The sequence below is a fragment of the Poeciliopsis prolifica genome, unplaced genomic scaffold, assembly GCF_027474105.1.
Source record: "Poeciliopsis prolifica strain line A6 unplaced genomic scaffold, Auburn_PproV2 SCAFFOLD001, whole genome shotgun sequence".
Lineage (NCBI taxonomy): Eukaryota > Metazoa > Chordata > Actinopteri > Cyprinodontiformes > Poeciliidae > Poeciliopsis > Poeciliopsis prolifica.
In genome coordinates this window covers 9063437-9081388 of record NW_026562376.1, presented here as the reverse complement: position 1 = coordinate 9081388, position 17952 = coordinate 9063437, and the positions used below count along the sequence as shown (strand labels likewise).

The following is a 17952-nucleotide window of genomic DNA, read 5'->3' as shown; positions in this document are numbered from 1 at the left end:
TCTGTTGCATTAGAATGGTTTTAGGCTTAATGTTTATTTTCGTGATAATTAATAAGTGATTGCTGTGGTATGAGGAGAAAACTATAAATATATCGCTGCACTTTACTGTTTGGCTAGCTCTCTTGCTCTGTAGTTGTGGAGTCACAATGTGTGGGGTCATGAGCGCCCCCTGCCACGAGGCAAGAGAACTGCCGGCCTCACCTCGAATCTGTTCTCTGCCCTTTATGGTCGCTCCTCAGCACACAAAACATGTTACACACACACACACACAAAAAAAACATGGTACATTTTCTATGTTTGTCCCATACATTGAATGTTTTTAGCCATTGTATTGACGATGTACAGACAAGAGGAGCATGCTCTCATCGAATGGCAGCCAGTGCGGTTAGCGAGAGGTTGCGCAATCCCAGGTGAGGCTCAGCTCGGTGCTGCCTCATTTTTGTATTTTCTCATTCAAATGCTACGCTTCCGGGTATTTGAATGGGAAAATACAAAACTTCAACGATTTTGAAGGCAAAATAATCAAAATTAGCTAAGCTAAGTAAAAAAAATAAATAGTTTACAGTATAAACCACAGGATGAACGTAGCAATATAAATTATTTTATCATTATATTTTTCCATTATAACAGGTGAGGCTCTGCCTCACTTGCATCCCCTGACCACATGTCACCAGTGTATTGTGTTACATCCCTAACTGCCTTGGAATAAAAGCAAATTAATTATTTTACCTATGCATTACAAGTTTCCAATTATGATCCCTGAGACATTAAGTCGGATAATCATTACTCTGAAGGAAGCTTAAGTCCATTTTATTCTAATCAGAGCATTCTGCTAACTTGTGTCAGTTCAATAAAATTCATCAGGTCATTATTAGTCACAGTGAGACTCATGCACAGTAAATCCCCTCAGCATAAGGGGAAGAATTACTGGTAGCTGTTAGACAGTTACAGTTAGAGCTACCAGATGACGACCCGTTTTCAGTGCACCCCCAGCTCTCCCAAACAGAGCACAGCCTAATACAATAACTGCTTCTGTGGCTCCAGTCCAACCACATCTGCTAATCCAGGCCTTGTGTGTTTGGAGATGTCAAATACTTTCAAGCTGTTATAAGGTGTGAACTGGACTGGAACAGAAAACTGGCAGGGGGGCTCAGCAGTTGAACAAGGACAAGGGCCAGTATTTTGTTGTTGTTGTAAAAGTTCTGTGACTTTAGGAGCAGGTCAGACTGTTATGTCTTGAGGAAAATATAACATGCATAACAGTAAGACTTGGCCTGTCCTTTGCTTTGTTAAAATAAAGCCAAGTATCTGCAGGGAAAGGTCAAAAATGAGAGTTTATCACTGTCTCTCTTTTCTTTGCAAACGAATGCAAGAATGAAACTTCTAGTGTTTGGCAGAGCTGAGATGAGATGAGAACTGGAGCCTCAATATGTGATTTTCTCTAAAGTCTTTTCCTCCTGCCCCTGCCTGTACTGACACTAGTTACTATTGTCTTTTCATCTGAGCCTACTCAACCAAAGCTGCTCTGTGAGCTGCCAGTCTTTTGTTCTAGCTTTTCCCCCACAAAGCTGAGTGCAATGGCCTGTCGGGCGGCCTGGATTATTCATGAACGGCAGGGACGTGTGGCTGTGTCTTGCTTGGTGGTAAAAGGAGGGATTGGGGTGGATTGGGGGCTTGGGCATGTGCATGGAAAAGATGGGGGTGGTCTCAGTCACTAAGTGGAGCCAGTGCATGAGGGATGGCTCTTAATAGTTCCTCTTCCAGGAATGTGCAGCTCAGTGAAGAGAGGAGGGACTTGATTTTGGCATTACTATTATTACTAAAATGATGGATGCTACCATCCATCATTCAGTGGGGAAGTTTGCTTTTTACCACCAGAGGAAAACATTTTGCTACCTTTAGTGACACTTTCAGTCATTTTTATCATCAATGTTGATAAAAATAAATTAGTAAGTTTTAAGGTCTAAACCTTGCGAGCAACACAGCTAAAAACAAACACATTTCAAACCCCTTGCAGCCTGTTTTCAGTGAGCATCGAGTGATGCTGTAGTGATGTCTGAGGGTCTCCTCACTGAGGGGGGTTGGTAGATACAGGAAAAAGAGGCAGAGGGGGGTGGCTGGGACTGATGCGAATTAGTGCAGCGATATGGGGATGGGCAACTGTCGAGTAACCCCCAAGGTACTGCATGTTGTGCCAAGCAGAATCAGTCTTTTTCCACAAAGCTGGGCCTAATCTGTCAACCTCAACAAATGCTTGCAGTCTCCCTGCACTTGACACTGCCATTCCTCCTCAAAGTGCCAGAAGTTTTATCAGAAATAAGTGTTTTTGTATATTGATATAATAATTAATATGTTCTTAATTATTAGTTAGTAGTTTCATAAAATTATCATTGAATAATAAAGACTGACCATCAAAGGTGGTGTAAAAGATTTGGGTTAGTGTAAAAACTACACAAAGCCTATTGGATGGAAATATGATTATGTAACTCTATGCAATACCTACTAGCTTATAGCTGTTTTGGTTTAATTAGAGGTAAGTTGTTTTTTTGTCGTTTTTATTTTCAGATTCAACTATCCTCAACATAAAACCAAGACTAGTCTTCAGTTGAATAAGTTATAATTAAATTGTGAGATGCAAGTAGTTTTGAAATATGTATCTTTACTAACAGAAATATTCTGAGTTATTTAGTGTAAATGGATGAATGTGTGAATTGATTCAGAAATTAATGAGACCTCATTTCACAGACATTAGTTTCCCTTGCTGGGGCTTTGCTGTTATAGAGTGTTACCACCTGTTCCACTGTTTAACTCATGATTCCTTTTCTCATGATTTAGTTATCTATTTGACCACAATATTCATGTCAGATCTGTATGTTATTGCTTTGCACTGTAGTGTCCCAAGCGATAAAGATGAATCAAGAAAGACTATTTTTTTTTAATTACCAGTCTTTCCAAGAAACAAAGGAAGCAAGTTCACAGTGAGTTCAGATCCTTCATGACAGACCAGCTAAAGAGACTTAAAAGCATGACGTGTCAGGCGAAGATAACAAGTAGCATTTTCTCCAAACAAATCACAAAAGTTTTGGAGACGTGAATGACATCAAGATGCTTAAGTTGTTTAACTGCATACACAAACCTATGCTTAGCTAAACTATATGCAGCATATCAACACACAAGGACATTTTACTAAATGTCAAGTGCGGTCACAGAGTGTTAACGATTTAGGCCTTGTTATGGTGCCACAGGACCTTGACTTTAAATGCGGGGCCATCTTGTTGAAATTCACAGATTTTCCAGAGATGAGACTGAGACAGCAAAAGAGCAAAGAACAAACACTTTTAATATCACTTGCAAGTGGAGAACGACACAGATAAAATCACAGCAAACTCTAGGTGTGTTCTGGGGAGGCTGAAACAATCACAGAATCATACACAGTTCCTTGGAGCACAGGAAGTGGGAGTCTTTTCAAATGCCAATTACCAAATTAGGACACATAACACAAAAAGGGGTACTCTGAACCAAATAGACAGCCCTGAGGGGGAGGTGTCCTTTACCTAACTTCCTCCAAAGCTACACAGATAAGTTGAGCATCTCTATCCGTTCCCATAGTGGGGGTGCGCTAACTATTTGTTATCTCTTCCCTTGCAGGCGGCTGGCCTTGGTCCTCCCTTTTACCTACACAAAGAAGAACTGTTCTTATGAGACTATGAGTTACCAGGTGCAACTGGCTAATAGAGAGGAGTAGAAAAACAACTTATACAACTCAGAATATTTTATACATGTCCAGATGTAATCTTAAATATTGTAGATAATTAATTTTGTTCCGCAATCCTGTCAAGACAGTTGAAGCTGGACATAAATTTGCCTGAAGAACAATGGAAATCCTACAACAGTGTGTGTGGAAGGGGGGGGGGAGCTTTTGTGGCCATTGCTGAGTTTGCTTTATAGATCTTAAAAGTGGCAAAAATGTCTTTGTGACTGATAATGTCACAAAGCAGAAAATTAGACATATTTTTTAAGTTCTTCTATTTACTGGTGAATAAAAGATGTAGCATCATTATCAATCTATTCCTGCACTGTGGCCAAGTTAAAAAAAAAAGTTAGGACAACTTCTATGTAATATACCGCAATACATCCAATGCCGTTGTCTAGTTTTAAGATCTGCTAAAAAATATATTTTTTACTCATCTATGTAGTGTAAGAAAACATTAGCACTACCCCATTCTCTTGAAAAGTCCTCTTTAGCAGCAGGACTCCCATAAGACTTGATCCTAAAATATACTGTGTGATCAAAAAAATAAATAAATAAAAACTCCAGAGACCCTAAGGCAAAAAAAGAATGCGGACAATTTGTCTTGCTTAACACATCTGGCTCAATAGAAAGGCGTGTGCCCTTTCAGAAACACGTGGGACAGCTCTCCCTCTCACTGCTATGCTACTGGGAGAGAACGACCATCAAACCGCATTCCAGTTATTGTTATTCTAATTAGTGTCCAGAAAAAAAAAAAAAGGTGGTGTGCATGCACACGTACACACTCACACAGAGCAAAAGCTTATTTTTGGTCGAGCACGAGGCGAAGTGGGGGTAGAGTCAGAGCAGCCAAGTGTGAGATAGAAGCCCTGATGTCTCCCAAGGATTCAGCCAAGATACGGGGTGAAACGGCACAATAATCAACAGGGCCTGCGGAAAGGAGCCCAGGGGAAGCTCTGCCTTCACACACAGTCGTCATGAGAATAGAGGACCTCCACATTCCCCTCATCCTCACACAGGCTGCCTTTATGTGACAGCTGTGCACATAAAAAGAGACAGGGCTATAAACCAAAACAACTACCCTGGCTACTGTAATTCAACATTTGTCAGGTGAGAGTGAAATTAAACTGCTGTAACACCTGACAGAGCAAAACATATTTATCTCTACTTTAATGTTTATGTTTACTAGCAACACAATATACCCACAAACTGTTTTTCTGATGCTACAATATACAATCTAAAATTGCTGTCTAGTGTATTGTGCACAGTGCAAACTCGGTCCAACAGAACAGAATGAGTCAATCAAAAAAATGAAGACTGATTGAAAATTAAGTTCACATGCAGGGTTGTGAAAAAGTATTTGGCTTCTTAAATATATATATTTTTTGCTTTTGCTTGTTTGCCAGATTTACAAAACATTAAGGGGGAAAATACTTTTCCATTAACAGGCATTACACTGTATTGTTTTATATTTCCATTTTGTTGCAAAAATTTCCATTTTTACAACAAAATGGAAATCTATAACCACAGAGGCAGTTCTCCCAAAGGCCTCAAAAAAATAAGCACAAAGATGTGAAATTCCAGGCCATGAGAACTCAAACCAGTTCTCAATGCATTTCATAATCCCTCTGTGAATTCAGAGCAGAGTTTGCTGTGTATCTCTGGCCCATATGCTGTTTATTGATCAGCATGAGTTCACAGTTTGTATCATTGTTGAAGTGATGTCATTTTCTTTTTATCATGTACAATAATATGTGTCAGTATAAAAAGTTGTATTCTGCTGTTATTTCAAAGTTACATATTCAGCTTGAATGTCAAATTCAAAGGTCTCATATACCATGCCTCATGTTGCATGATTACAAGCGTGGCAGGACTATTTCCAGTAGTAGGGCTAAATGCCGCAGAGATGGAGAAAAGCTGCCGAAAACCTCAGCTTGCTATTTCTTGATAGGCGCCCCGGCCCCCGGCACCGCTAAACCCTGGAGTGACGCCAGGACTGTGATTTGGGGAATTCTTATGGTTTCTGTGGCCACACAAGTGCCCCCTTTACAGGAAATTTGACATAAGCCAGCGAGGGCAAGGATCAAAAAGTAGCAATTGTGGTTTTTACGATAAAACTCAACAGTTGGCAGTTGTCAGTGGACAAATGACCTATTGAACCTTATGCGAGTTCTGGGGGAAGGGGTGAGCTGTTGTAAAAGATTCAGCCAACAAACACACACCACTGGAAGTATTACATCTTTAATCCTGTAAACTTCCAATATAGAGAGACATACTGGATATTATCTTGGTGTGTTTCATGCTAGCCTGCCAAATTCACAAGCATCCTCCCCCCAGTAACAGCTTAATCTGGGTTCCCCCCACACGAGCAATGGCTGCATCTCATTCATTAATGGCCAATCGTTCAGCCCTGGGAATATTGTCAGAGGGGGAGGGAGCCCATGCTTGAATTCTGCAAAGCAATTTGAATATGTAATGTGCTAGCCAAGATATAATCACCAATTCTTTTTCAGTGATTAAAGGAAACTTCAGTTGCAGTCACTTGACACTGCTTCACAGTCTCACAAGCAGGTTAATCAGCAGGTGTTTTCACAGATATCTCACTGCAGTTCAACAAGCATGGTGGTTTTTTTTTTCCAATTTAAAAAAAAAATCCCACTGCTTGCATGTACAGGTAATAAGAATTTTTCAGGTCTTTCATGTCTTCATGCCAACAACGAGCATAGAGACTTGGGGACTCCCTAAGGTTTGCCAAATCCCCCTAACCCTTTTCTCCTCCCCAAAACAAAGCCTCCCCAGTTGACCCAGTAACCTGGCAGGCAGGGGGTGATAGCATACCCTGTCTTTGGACTTTTAGGGCCCCGTGTGAGTGCACAGGGCCAGTATTTGTGAACAGAGCAAAGTCACTTTCGTCAGTGGAATCAGCTCTTGGAGTGATCAGAAAGGCCCCGGATAGACAGAGCGGATTGAGCTATTAAAATGTACTAGCCTAACGAGCAGAGGTAGGGAGAGTCTGACCCTGTTAATCTGGCTAGACGCAGGCAACTTTCTTTTCAGGTGCTTCAAAGAAAGGTCCTCCTACTTTCTTTACCAAAGGGTTTTTTTCTCTCTCAAAGACTATCCACCAGGTGTCTGTTTTGACTTGCCTAATGAAGGATACTGAACACAACAAAGTATCATTGAGGAAATGAATCACACCTTTACCCTAGGCTGTGAGGTGAGCTGGTTTAACAGCGATCACATTATCATTCTGGCACAACAATAATGGCACCTCCATCATTCTCAACCTTTGGCGAAAAACAGACTTTCTTATGAACCTATGGATAATTCGATATGAAATAATTTAACAAGATGACAAAAAGAAACCTTCATAAATGTGCTCAACAGAAAAAAAAATATAATTCTTAGTTCCTGAAACATTGCAGAAAATATGGAAAACATCTTACCCCTTGGCTTCCCTTGAAGCAAATTACTGGCTGGTTTGACAGTGAAGCCTGTAAAGAAGGGAAGAAAACATCCAATTTAAATTGTAAATCATGTTCATCTCAAATCTACAAAGCTGATCAAATATTATAGGTAAAAATATGTAGCCATTCTGCATGCCTCAATGTTTGTTGCTATAACCACCGTTCCACAGTAAGTGTAAAGGTTAAGAGTTTCTGGTTAAGAGTTGTTCTCTAATCTGAGGAGAAGTGAGTGTAATTAACTATTCTACTGCCATCAGAAGATTTTCTTCACGTCACATTTGTTTCTGATTTTTGTACTTTTGAATATTTTTTCTTTTGTTTTTAAACACACAATTCCAGTGGTCATTAGGTATAAAATAATAATGTGGTTAAATATACCTTTACAACCAAATGACAAAGCAAGTTTCCCAGTTTTATCCCAGCCACCAGATGAATGTAACAACTCATGTTTAATCTGTTCTGACAAATTTCCACTATGACTTGTCTGGGCCAGGTCAACTCCTCTTTTATGATATGGTTTTAATAAGATTGTAATTAAGAAGGGTGAAAGGAATGCACTTCTGTATTCTTGAAAACTGAATCTGAACTAGAGATGGACAGTGATCATATTATTTGTTGTAAGTAACAGTGTCTGTAAACCACTAAAACTGACAACATGGAGCAGACAAATATGTTCACTGTTTGAACATTTTGTTTTGCTTTTCTTTGTATCCTGTTTTTATTTGAGTCCTGCTTTTTACAAACTTCTCTGTATTTAGATAAAATAACATTAAATACGATTGAACGGTAGCTGTTATGATGAAAGTACATTTTATAAAAACAAGTTTAATAAAAGTCTAAATAGTATCACGTTTTTAAAACGGTGAATTCATGTGAGGGTCCAACTGTATGCAGTGATGAATTTGTACCAAATTGTCATTTTTTTTCTTTTCTTTTTGTCCATATTGCCCATCCCTAATCTGAACAAAGAAAAATCTTCAGAGTGAAGATTACATTATGTATAATGTTAATCAAACTTTTTAGCGCACCATAATATTTGATATTAACTTACTTGTATTGGCTGTATGTAGTAGGTATCAACCATTAATAACTTTAATAAAGTATCAACAGCTACATTATTCTTATAAATGTGTGATTCATGTGTTAGTTCTTGTTTGTCAAACTTTGCAAAAACTTGTGAAGTTTGTTGTAGTCTTACGCCAATAGACATTCAGCTTCTATTTACTTTATAAAACAAGCCTTGGTGGCAGCAAAAAGCTGCAATGTAAATTTAGCACTTATTACAAGCTGCCTTAAAGTTTATGAGAAATTGATAGAAAATAATTTACAAACACAAAACTAATGTGAAACAATTTTATGTGACTAAGTATAGCAGGAAACATGCAGGCGATAATAAAAAGTTCAATCACAATAGAAAAAAACAAACAAAAATAAAACAAGTGGTTTCATTTGTATAAAAATATATGAAGATGGCAGCTTTGGGTTTGAAAAGGTGCTGGTCGTTTCACCTCTTTATCATTTTTTTCCTGTGGCTATTCTCAACTTGAGTATCAGAAGGGAGTCATCCTTTACAGGACTGATTATACTGATCCTGTGCCAAATTGAACTTACCAGGGAGAGTTTACAGCAGCTTACACAAATGAGGATTTAAAGTCATTTTTAACAATCTATTTATAATATTCTTTGAATATTAACTGGAGTCACTGGTACGTGAATCAAGTAAATAAAATCGGAGGTTGCTCAATTATTTTGATGTTATTGGGTCTTTGTGTCATTTCTCATAAGAGCCATCTACACAGGAATTAAAAGTGGTGTAAAGTCTTCAGAAAATAATGTAATTACATTTATAATGCATTATTTGATACATGAGTACAAATGTAAAGATGCAAACTGGCCCAAAGGCACGGTAGGAATAATCAAACTATTTCCTTATGACCTGATAGATTGATCAACATTCGAATCAACTATGCTGATAAATAATTTTATTTTTTCATTGCAATGTTGTTGTTGTTGTTGTTTTTTTTTTCCTTATAGGCTATCTCCGTTTAACTTTGTTACTCTCAAATGCTGCATTTTAGTGTTTTATTTATATTTATTTTATCAGACTGGTTTTCCGTGACGTTCCATACAAAAAAAACAAAACATCCATTTCTTTGAGGTTTCATTCGCCTGTTTCTTTTCACCCTTGATTGTAAGCACCAGTGAAGCAGCAGCAGCTGTCAGGTTCGGGTTTCTGCAGGACAGAAACCTTCCACCCTCACAGGGGTTGTCCTCAACCGGTATTTTCTGGGGTGGTCTATGGCTTGGAAAACTTGCTGTCCCCTCCCCTCTCTGTTTGCCTGCTGTGGCTTGGAGGAAGCTGTCAGGCTGTGGGAGAGCTCCGGAGTTTCCTCCGCTTCACGGACCAATGAGCTCCGGAGATGGGCGGGCATCAACAATACACAACAACTTTCCGAGCCAGTGCCACTGAACCCAGCTGTTTACTATCCAGCTCAACCACCAAGGTCGGGGTCCAGCTTTAGAAGCTTTATGCGACTCGGGAATGTGGCACACACAAAAACAGACTCATTTGTTTTGACAGCGGAAAAAAAAAAACCTAAACTAAATGAGCCTCCTCCTGCAGTCACAACTGTAGCTCTGTCTTATGAAACACTGCTGTGGGGAGAGAGCATTTAGGATAGACTAAATGATCTCTGACTAATCTAATGGTGCATAAAGGCAATAAAACAGCGTTCCGAATCTGAAAAGGCAAGTCATTTTCTCGATCGAATATTCAATGTATTGCAATGAGCGAAGCCAAGCAGTTTGCCTTAAAAAAATAAAAATAAAATAAACAAATGAAAACATATGCGTTCATCCTTCTACGTAAATGCATTTTAAGATTCTATAAAATGAATCAATTCTTTGCCAAGTGTTTTACGTGATTGTCATACATTTTCCAATTTGTCACAAGATTGGATTCATTTCCCTGGGATATGGAGGACAACTTGTCCACATGAAAACCTTACATTCCGATGAAATAGCTGCTATGTTCGCATTTCCACAGACCCAACAATTACCATATGTAGCCTTTTTATTTTCACCTACTGCGAATGTCCGCTGAAAGTTGTCAGCGAACTTCCGGCGAACATTCGCCCGAAAGTTGAATGGTTTGACGGTGTTTCATTTGGTCGTCCGGAAAACGTTCAGCGAACGTTCACGACGACGTTCAGCAGACGTTGTCAGAACGTTCAACGCTCGCTGCGAGGTGGCCTACATAAACCCGAGAAAAATATATAGGCCTATATCTGCTTTTTATAGGCAGATGAAAAAAGAAAAGTTTGTTTTTAGGAAGACTGTAAAAAAAAAAGAAAAGAAAGAGAGAGAACACTGCAGTTTATATTATTTTTGCTTAAGTCAGTTCGAATTATGGAATATGGGAGAGTAAATTAAAAATATTCAAAATTGCATGTTTAGATCCTAATAAATTCAGCTCTGCCTTTTCTCTGAGTGGGTGAGAAGACGTTTAAATCAGCCTTATTTATCATCCACCATCCAATTTTGGACTGAATTTCAGAGAAGCCATGTTCAAAACAAAGAGCTATTTGAACTTTTATGGGTTTTTTAGAAAAACATATTATTTGGGCTCAGTGCGAAAAAATAAACCAAGCGATGTTTTCCAAAGCGGTTCCCGGAGTTGGGAGAGAGACGATAAAGAAAACAGAAAATGTTCCAACATGAATAATAAAAGCCACAGCAGCTTTAAAGTTAAATCCGGTGATCTTGCTTACCTTCAGGTTCTGGAAGGCTTCCAGGGTCCGGATGGCCGTGTCAGTGAGTTTGACGTGGTAAAGACTTTGACTCGGGTTGTTTTTGTTAATTTTTCCACAGGAGAGCCCATACCGATGCTCCTGTCTCAGCGCTGCCATTTCTACAACTGAAGCCGATTGGTGACATTCTGCCCGGAACGTCACGGAGAAGAAGGCGTGGGGGCGGAGCTAACACACGTACACTCACACCCCCAAGCACCAGCGCACACGCATTCTTGAAATATTCAAGTCAATATGTGTGCAAAGCTTTTCTTTCTTTTTGTTGCTTTTTTTTTTGTTTGTTTTTACTTTCGTTTCTCTGGTCAGTATCTTTGGCCATCATTGCCACTCCGGTTGATTGAAGTTTTTTTCTTTGATGTATTTTGGCCCATGGGTCAGATCCAAGCCTTGCTCCTTTGGATTTAGGTAAATACACTTTGAATTTTCTCCCTACAGACACAGAGACACGCGTACAATACATTCATACAAGGAAGTAAATGCATTCGTAAACACGACTCAAAAAACAAATGTCATTTCACTCAGGACGTTTATGCTGTTCAATCATTTTTATTTATAACTTTTCTATTATTGTAAAAGGTTTATTATATCAACATCATACCATTAGTTCTAGATATGTAACATATTGTCTTACTGTAACTACCAACAATGCTGCTTGGTATGTTGCAAATACCACATGCAGGCTCCCATAAAACATTTAAGAAAGGCTGTAAAGGTCCACCTAACTCAACCGACAGAACAATACATGTTGGGATCAAGTGAAAGAGAGAAAATAATTTTGGTACAATTTTCTTTGAAAAACTAAAAGTGTTTTTTAACAAACTGAAAAAGATCACAAACTTTAAAAAAAAAATTTAAAGGATCTAATCAGTGAAAAATATTCAACCTCCATTTGTCTTCTTCATGGGCCTGGGAAACCTTTGTGGTCCTAATTCAAAAGTCTTCTGTTTTGTTTTTTACCACTAGAGCAAAGGGTTAATCTATCTCCTAGTGTTTTTTAAAGAAACTGTTTTTAGTTTTTATTATTATTATTATTATTATTATTATTATTATTATTATTATTATTATTATTGCTGTTGTTCTTCTTCTGTTCACTTTAAGTACTTTATATTTGAACTGGAGACCATAATTTTCAATTCAGACACATTAAAAACTAAAATATAAATTTGTGTCAATGGAAAGCTACAAAGCTAAATCTTACTTCCACTGTTAGTTGCTAAGAGGCTAAAATGTTACTAGACATATGGTTAAAGTGATAAAGGTTTCTTCAATTCTATGTAAGCTTATTTTTACTCAACAACTACTCCCTTTTATAGTTCAACATAAGAGCCTCAAATGCAGAGTTAAGCTTAAAACTCTAATCTTACCTCAGGGCTTTCGAAGTAATATCTGAATGTTATTTTACCAGACAATCTCATATCGACAATAACTAGATAAAGACAATACATGCCCAGAAATCACATTAAAATGAGCCCATTTTATTTTTCATAGTAGTGTGAAGTAATCTTTATAAAATAATTTTATATAAGTTGAGATAGCTATAGCAACCATGGATATTAAAAGAGGATGCTGAAAAATGCAAATACTGAACAGATTAATTCAATACTTCTGTGTGGACACATAAAAACAAGAAGAAACAACAAAAGTGTAGGAATAAAAGCATTTATTTATTTATTTATTTATTTTTTGAAAAATAATCCTTAAAGGTTTTGAATACAAAACCTTCAAAACAAAATGAAAAAACCCAATATTGACACATGCAAAACATCTGCCTGTCAGAGAAATTAAATGCCAGAAATGGATTTTGGATTAATTTAATCCCGATGGATAACATCCTTTGATGTGGATTAAAGAATGAGTCAGAGAGGCAGTGTTTATTTATGAAATGTAGAAATATAAAGTGATATTGAAGTCACAGTGATCAACAAACCTGTGTTTGAAAGCAATGTCAAAAACATTTCATTCACCATTGTTGCCACATTCGATTTATCAAGCATCATAGTGTTTGTCAAATAGAAATAGAAATTCATTTGATGTCTCAAAATGTGAAAGTTCTAATACAGTAATGCGTTAATAATAATTAGCAACTGTTTTTCTTATTACTTGTCCTTTTGCACCATTATTATTATGGTGCAAAATAATAACCCTTTTAGGGTTCTAATTTTAGGTACTAATATCTGGATCACTTGATGTCATCATAGATGTCCAAGTGGCTGAAATATTTATTGACAGGTAGAATTTCAATGCTCTGCTCCTGAAATGCTCTAGTCTGCCAAGTATTACACCCAAATTGTGCTTTAAGATCGTAATATTCCATACTGACAGTGTGCTGATGATTTCACTTTGATATAGGGACATGACCATTTTTTTTACCCATTGTGCAGTTTACAAACTGCACAAAAATAAATACTTTAATACTATTTGTGATAGACTTCTATTTATAACTGCACTATGCTGCCATGAAAAATAAAATATAATTTTCACTGTATGTAAACTTGAGTTTTCAGCTCCAGTGGGTTTTGAATGATGCCACTGTTTAAAAAGCTAAACCCCAAAACATCTTAAAAGGTTCAGCTTTGTTAAATATTTGCACACAGCTTTGATAAGCATTGTATTCCTAAGAAAAAAAGAACTTTTCTCTCTGTGAGACCATGTTTATATGTTAGGCAAAAAAAAAAAAAATGCATTGATTCTGAAAAGTTTGAACATGGCACTTTTTACATAATCAATAATCTATGATGTACCCCTTACTTTCTGCTGGCTGTTGGTTGCCTTAATTTGGATTTTGAGAATAAATACTTTCTAATTTAACTCAATGTAACCAAATTGGGTGCTTCTTTCTTTGAAAATTAAACATAACATCACTAAATTGCCACAATATTACACATGTGTTGGGCAGAACGACAGTGAAGTCATTAAGAAGCTTAGAGGCGTTCTGTCAGATTAGGTTTTTTCTCCTTCTAATCCTGTAGATTACCACTGCACAGCCTGCTGGCTGTGAGTCCTTCGTTGCGTTGTGCAGATTCTTTACAGTAATATATATTTATTTTTTTGTAGCCACCATATCGCTGAATTAAGTTGACCAAGATGGATGCAAGCTGTTGAAGAGAGGTCAAAGGGAGGCGGAATTGCAGATTTTGAAGGTGGGACAAAGCTTTATAAACATAATGTTTTACTGGGTAAAGCAGGAATGCATTCTGAGGTGGATTATCCAAAACACAACATGGATTCCTAAATGTTTTTATGGAGATATATATTTTTTTGTCTAAACAAACAATAGGTGCTGGTGGGAGAAACCAATCTACACCTCAGTGGGTCATCGACTGAGCAAATAGGATCATCTCTTCTTGGGACTAATGCAGATGGTCTCCATTGCTCACTGAAATGGAGACAGAGTCATGTTGTGAAGAGCAGAGGGATGGTGTGTTGGATCCCACAGAGCCTGAGATCGCGGAACACATTTCTGAACCTGCGGAGTGCGATCTTCTGAACAAACTGCCTTGTGGGCCTCCAGAACAAGGTGAAGAACTATCTCGGAAAGACACATCTGAAATCGAGAACCATGCAGTAGAGAGTAAAGACACAGAGATAAAACGCTTATCCAACTGTGAGCAAGAGAGAGAACAAGCAGAATGCAAGGTAGAGAAAAAGCTGAAGAAAACAAACAGCTGGAAGATGGTCCGGTTTCAAGACCCCTCGACAGAAGAGGATGTTGTGGAGAGGGACAGCTCAGCCGAGATTCTCTTTCCAGAATATGCTGTGGAAGAATGGACATGTGCTCAGTTTGAGGAGCTCTTCGCAGCAGAGGACTGGGAGAACATCACAGGTAAGAACACATGAAATCAATCATCTAAACTCCTAATATAGGAAAGTAGAGTAAGTTTTAAACATCAAACTGTTAAACCAACTGCAATAACTGGAAGTCCTTGTGGATAGTTTCCTATAAATACAGAGTCTTAGATTTGTACTTTACTCTGCTTTTATGCAGAGGACCGGCTGTTGAGGAAAAAAATTCTGGAATCAGGAGACGAACAGGTCCCGCGCGCCACCTGGGGTCAAGAGGTCACTGTGAAGATGCAGGGTGTTCTTGAGGACCGGACTGTGGTGGAGAAGGACTGCAAACTTGTCTTTGTTATCGGAGAGGGAGATGTAATACAGGTGATACTCCAGTGGTTTTCTTGAAAGACCCTATTCTGTGTGTGTGTTTGTATCGTCTCGAAAAAGTCAACAGAGCTGTATAGTCATGGTCTCACAGCACAGGCTTAATTATATAGGATGAGGAATGATTGTAATTCTTTATTAAATCTAGAAATAACAAAAGGGTTATTCAGACTGACAGGTAATCAAAGTGTGAGCTGCTTTCTAAACACTGATGCAATACATTTTCCAATAAGTTGCTGTTGGGCATGAATCCTCATTACTCAAATTTTGTTCACTTGGATTTTTTATTTTGTCAAAATTAAATCTATTAGTCAAACTTAGCATCTTTTTATGTTTCAGTTAAACAGTGAAAAGAATCAAAAGGGTGGTGCGACTATAGCTAGATTCTTCAACTTTAGAAAGATGGGGGCTTTTTATTCATCTCCTCAAACGTTTGGGTCAGATGTTGAGGATTTCAAAATTCAACAATATGAAGATGTCAAAATTTCTGATATAGTGTCCGCTTTTCAATAAATTCATTTTAAAGGTTCAAATCAAATCTACACCAAATATTTTGACAATATTCTGACTTGTAATATAAAATGCAAAATTAATTTAAAAAACCAAAGGCACTTCTTTGGCATGTTTATAAGCCTAAAATCATATAACCATGTCTTCATCTGTTCCCTTACTTGTGTAAATATCTACAGGTTCATGAATGGATTAAGATGTTAAAAGAAGATGAAGAAACACCATACAACAATTTTCAAGGCAGAAATGGACTCTGTTTGGACTAACTCCTTTTGAGATTTTCAAACATTTTAGAAGGGAAAAGAAATATAAATATTGTTATGTACTCATGTCAACCTTGAAAATAGGGAAACAGAACACTTTGTGACTTTTTGAGATGGTGTACAACCCCCACTAAAGCTTTCACAAAATATTCAGAGGTAGAAGTTATTTTCTCACCCAGGTTTTAGGGTAATTAATTGCTCATAATTGTACATTGTCTTCTTGCCAAATAAAAGGTAGTCTGGACCAGGGCTTCACAAACTTTGCAGATTCTGACCCATAGAATAACAATGGAAGACTCTGACGACACAGACAATCGGCTGAATGCAAACTTTTCTACCAAGTCAATGAGAAAGAGGGACAATGACGCCATAAACAGTTTCCACACCTACTGCATTACTTCTCTTTAGATGAACCGACTGTTTTCAATTTATAGCAACTCATGACCTCCCACTTGTTCATCTGTGACAGCAGCTCTAATTGTCTGGATCACAAAAAGTCTGGGTTAAAACCTTTTAACTGTCTTGAGGACACTGGTCCCTCCATGGTTCCATTGGACTATTTGTAGGCATTTTCCAGGTGACAGTTGAGGAGTTACACTTCTACAAGCTCACTCATTTAGCTTTGAAATCTGAAAAGGAAAAGATAATATATTAAAATTTGTCAGTTAAATGAAATATGCGATAAAATCAACGTATTTGTCGCATATTTTTGTTTAACGATGCATGTGTTTTTGTTTAACTATGCAATTAGCTGGATGTGAAACAAGCCACAGAAGTGTTCTAAGTAATGTGTTTCTTGACACCTGTAGGCTCTAGAGGAGTGTATCATGTCCATGCAGAAGGGGGAGATCACATTACTGCTGGCAGATTCCCAGTATGCCTATGGACTTCTGGGAAGGTAAGGATTTTCCAATTGCTGCTGTTTATTGTAATCTTGGAAATTAGAAAATATACTCAGAACAGGTTCAACAGGACTTATTCTCTTATCTTTACTTTGACAACAATGACATCAAAATGCCTTTTTTAGCCTCTTGAACCTGTTGCTGTGGGGGCAGTCTGTGCATCGTGGGTTAGCGGGGTTAATGGACCATAAAGAGGAGCAGATGGCTTTGTCTGAACACCATTCAGGAACAACCTATCCGTGGTTTGTCTATAACCTCCTAACCTATTGGGTAACCCTGCTCATATTACAGCCAATAGCTTGGGTTTATAACCTTTCCACCAGTGAAGAGCCAGTATAAACAGAGAAACTACTTAGTAACTGCTGCCTAAAACCTGTTCTTTACAGTTCAGCTGTTTGCTCAAGATAAAGTGAACAGGCAAAAGTGAGTAATGCTGTTCATATCTAACAAAAGGCAAATCAGTAAATATATCATATTTTGTCACATTGCATAAACACTTCATAAAACCACCTAACGATCAAATCTGATGATTTATTTAGTAGACGGTGCTTATACAGAGATAATTGACAGTAATATGTAGTCAGGCTGTGATGCAATTTTATTAAAAAGGCAATATCATCAACTGTCATTAGAGCCAATTATGAATTAATAGATTAGAGCACACAATGTTGATCCAAATATGCTTTTCAGGGAAGTAAACTGTGATCATTATAGTTTGAGAAACCCATAAAATAAAATATTTTCCAGCATTTTTCTACAGACAGAACACTCATCAGGAGAAAATCTGCATTATCTCCCATTTATTTGCTGAATACTGTCATGTGGCAATAAAAGCGAGAAAAGGGGCAGAATTCATTGCTAGATTTATGACCCACACCTACCTTTACAGCTAAGGAGAAAATATAGACCATTATCATCAATAAATAAATAAATAAATCTAACATTCAAACATTTTGCTTGTTTTTTTTTCTCTCTTTTATAAAACATTTATTTTTATTTTTTTAAATTTTTTATCTGTTTTAAGTGCTGCACATTAGCCAGTGTTTGCATAGCGAGCACTCTGCAAAGAACACAACCTGTGAGAAGTCGAGA

The 17952-nt window shown here is 37.6% G+C and overlaps 2 protein-coding genes across 4 annotated transcripts in view; one reads left to right on the top strand and one right to left on the bottom strand.

The window, feature by feature from the left end:
- LOC129354776 (RNA polymerase II elongation factor ELL) overlaps nt 1-11126 on the bottom strand; it is a 28569-nt gene extending 17443 nt beyond the window's left edge. Inside the window, exons 1-2 of the mRNA XM_055024322.1 lie at nt 10989-11126; nt 7198-7245 (exon numbers count right to left, since the gene is read on the bottom strand). Coding sequence (XP_054880297.1) covers nt 7198-7245; nt 10989-11126 — 186 coding nt within the window. The remainder of the gene's footprint in view (nt 1-7197; nt 7246-10988) is intronic.
- Nucleotides 11127-11313: 187 nt separating this feature from the next.
- The window catches only part of fkbp16 (FKBP prolyl isomerase 16), a 33174-nt gene continuing 26535 nt past the window's right edge, over nt 11314-17952 (top strand). For 2 of the 3 annotated variants that reach the window (XM_055024214.1, XM_055024069.1), the window contains exons 1-4: nt 14018-14167; nt 14305-14850; nt 15013-15182; nt 16768-16856. In XM_055024214.1, the coding sequence (XP_054880189.1) occupies nt 14409-14850; nt 15013-15182; nt 16768-16856 (701 nt within the window). In that variant the 5' untranslated portion in view covers nt 14018-14167; nt 14305-14408. Of the gene's footprint in view, nt 11433-14017; nt 14168-14304; nt 14851-15012; nt 15183-16767; nt 16857-17952 lie in introns of those variants that run through there. The other variant, XM_055024152.1, reaches the window with a different exon arrangement.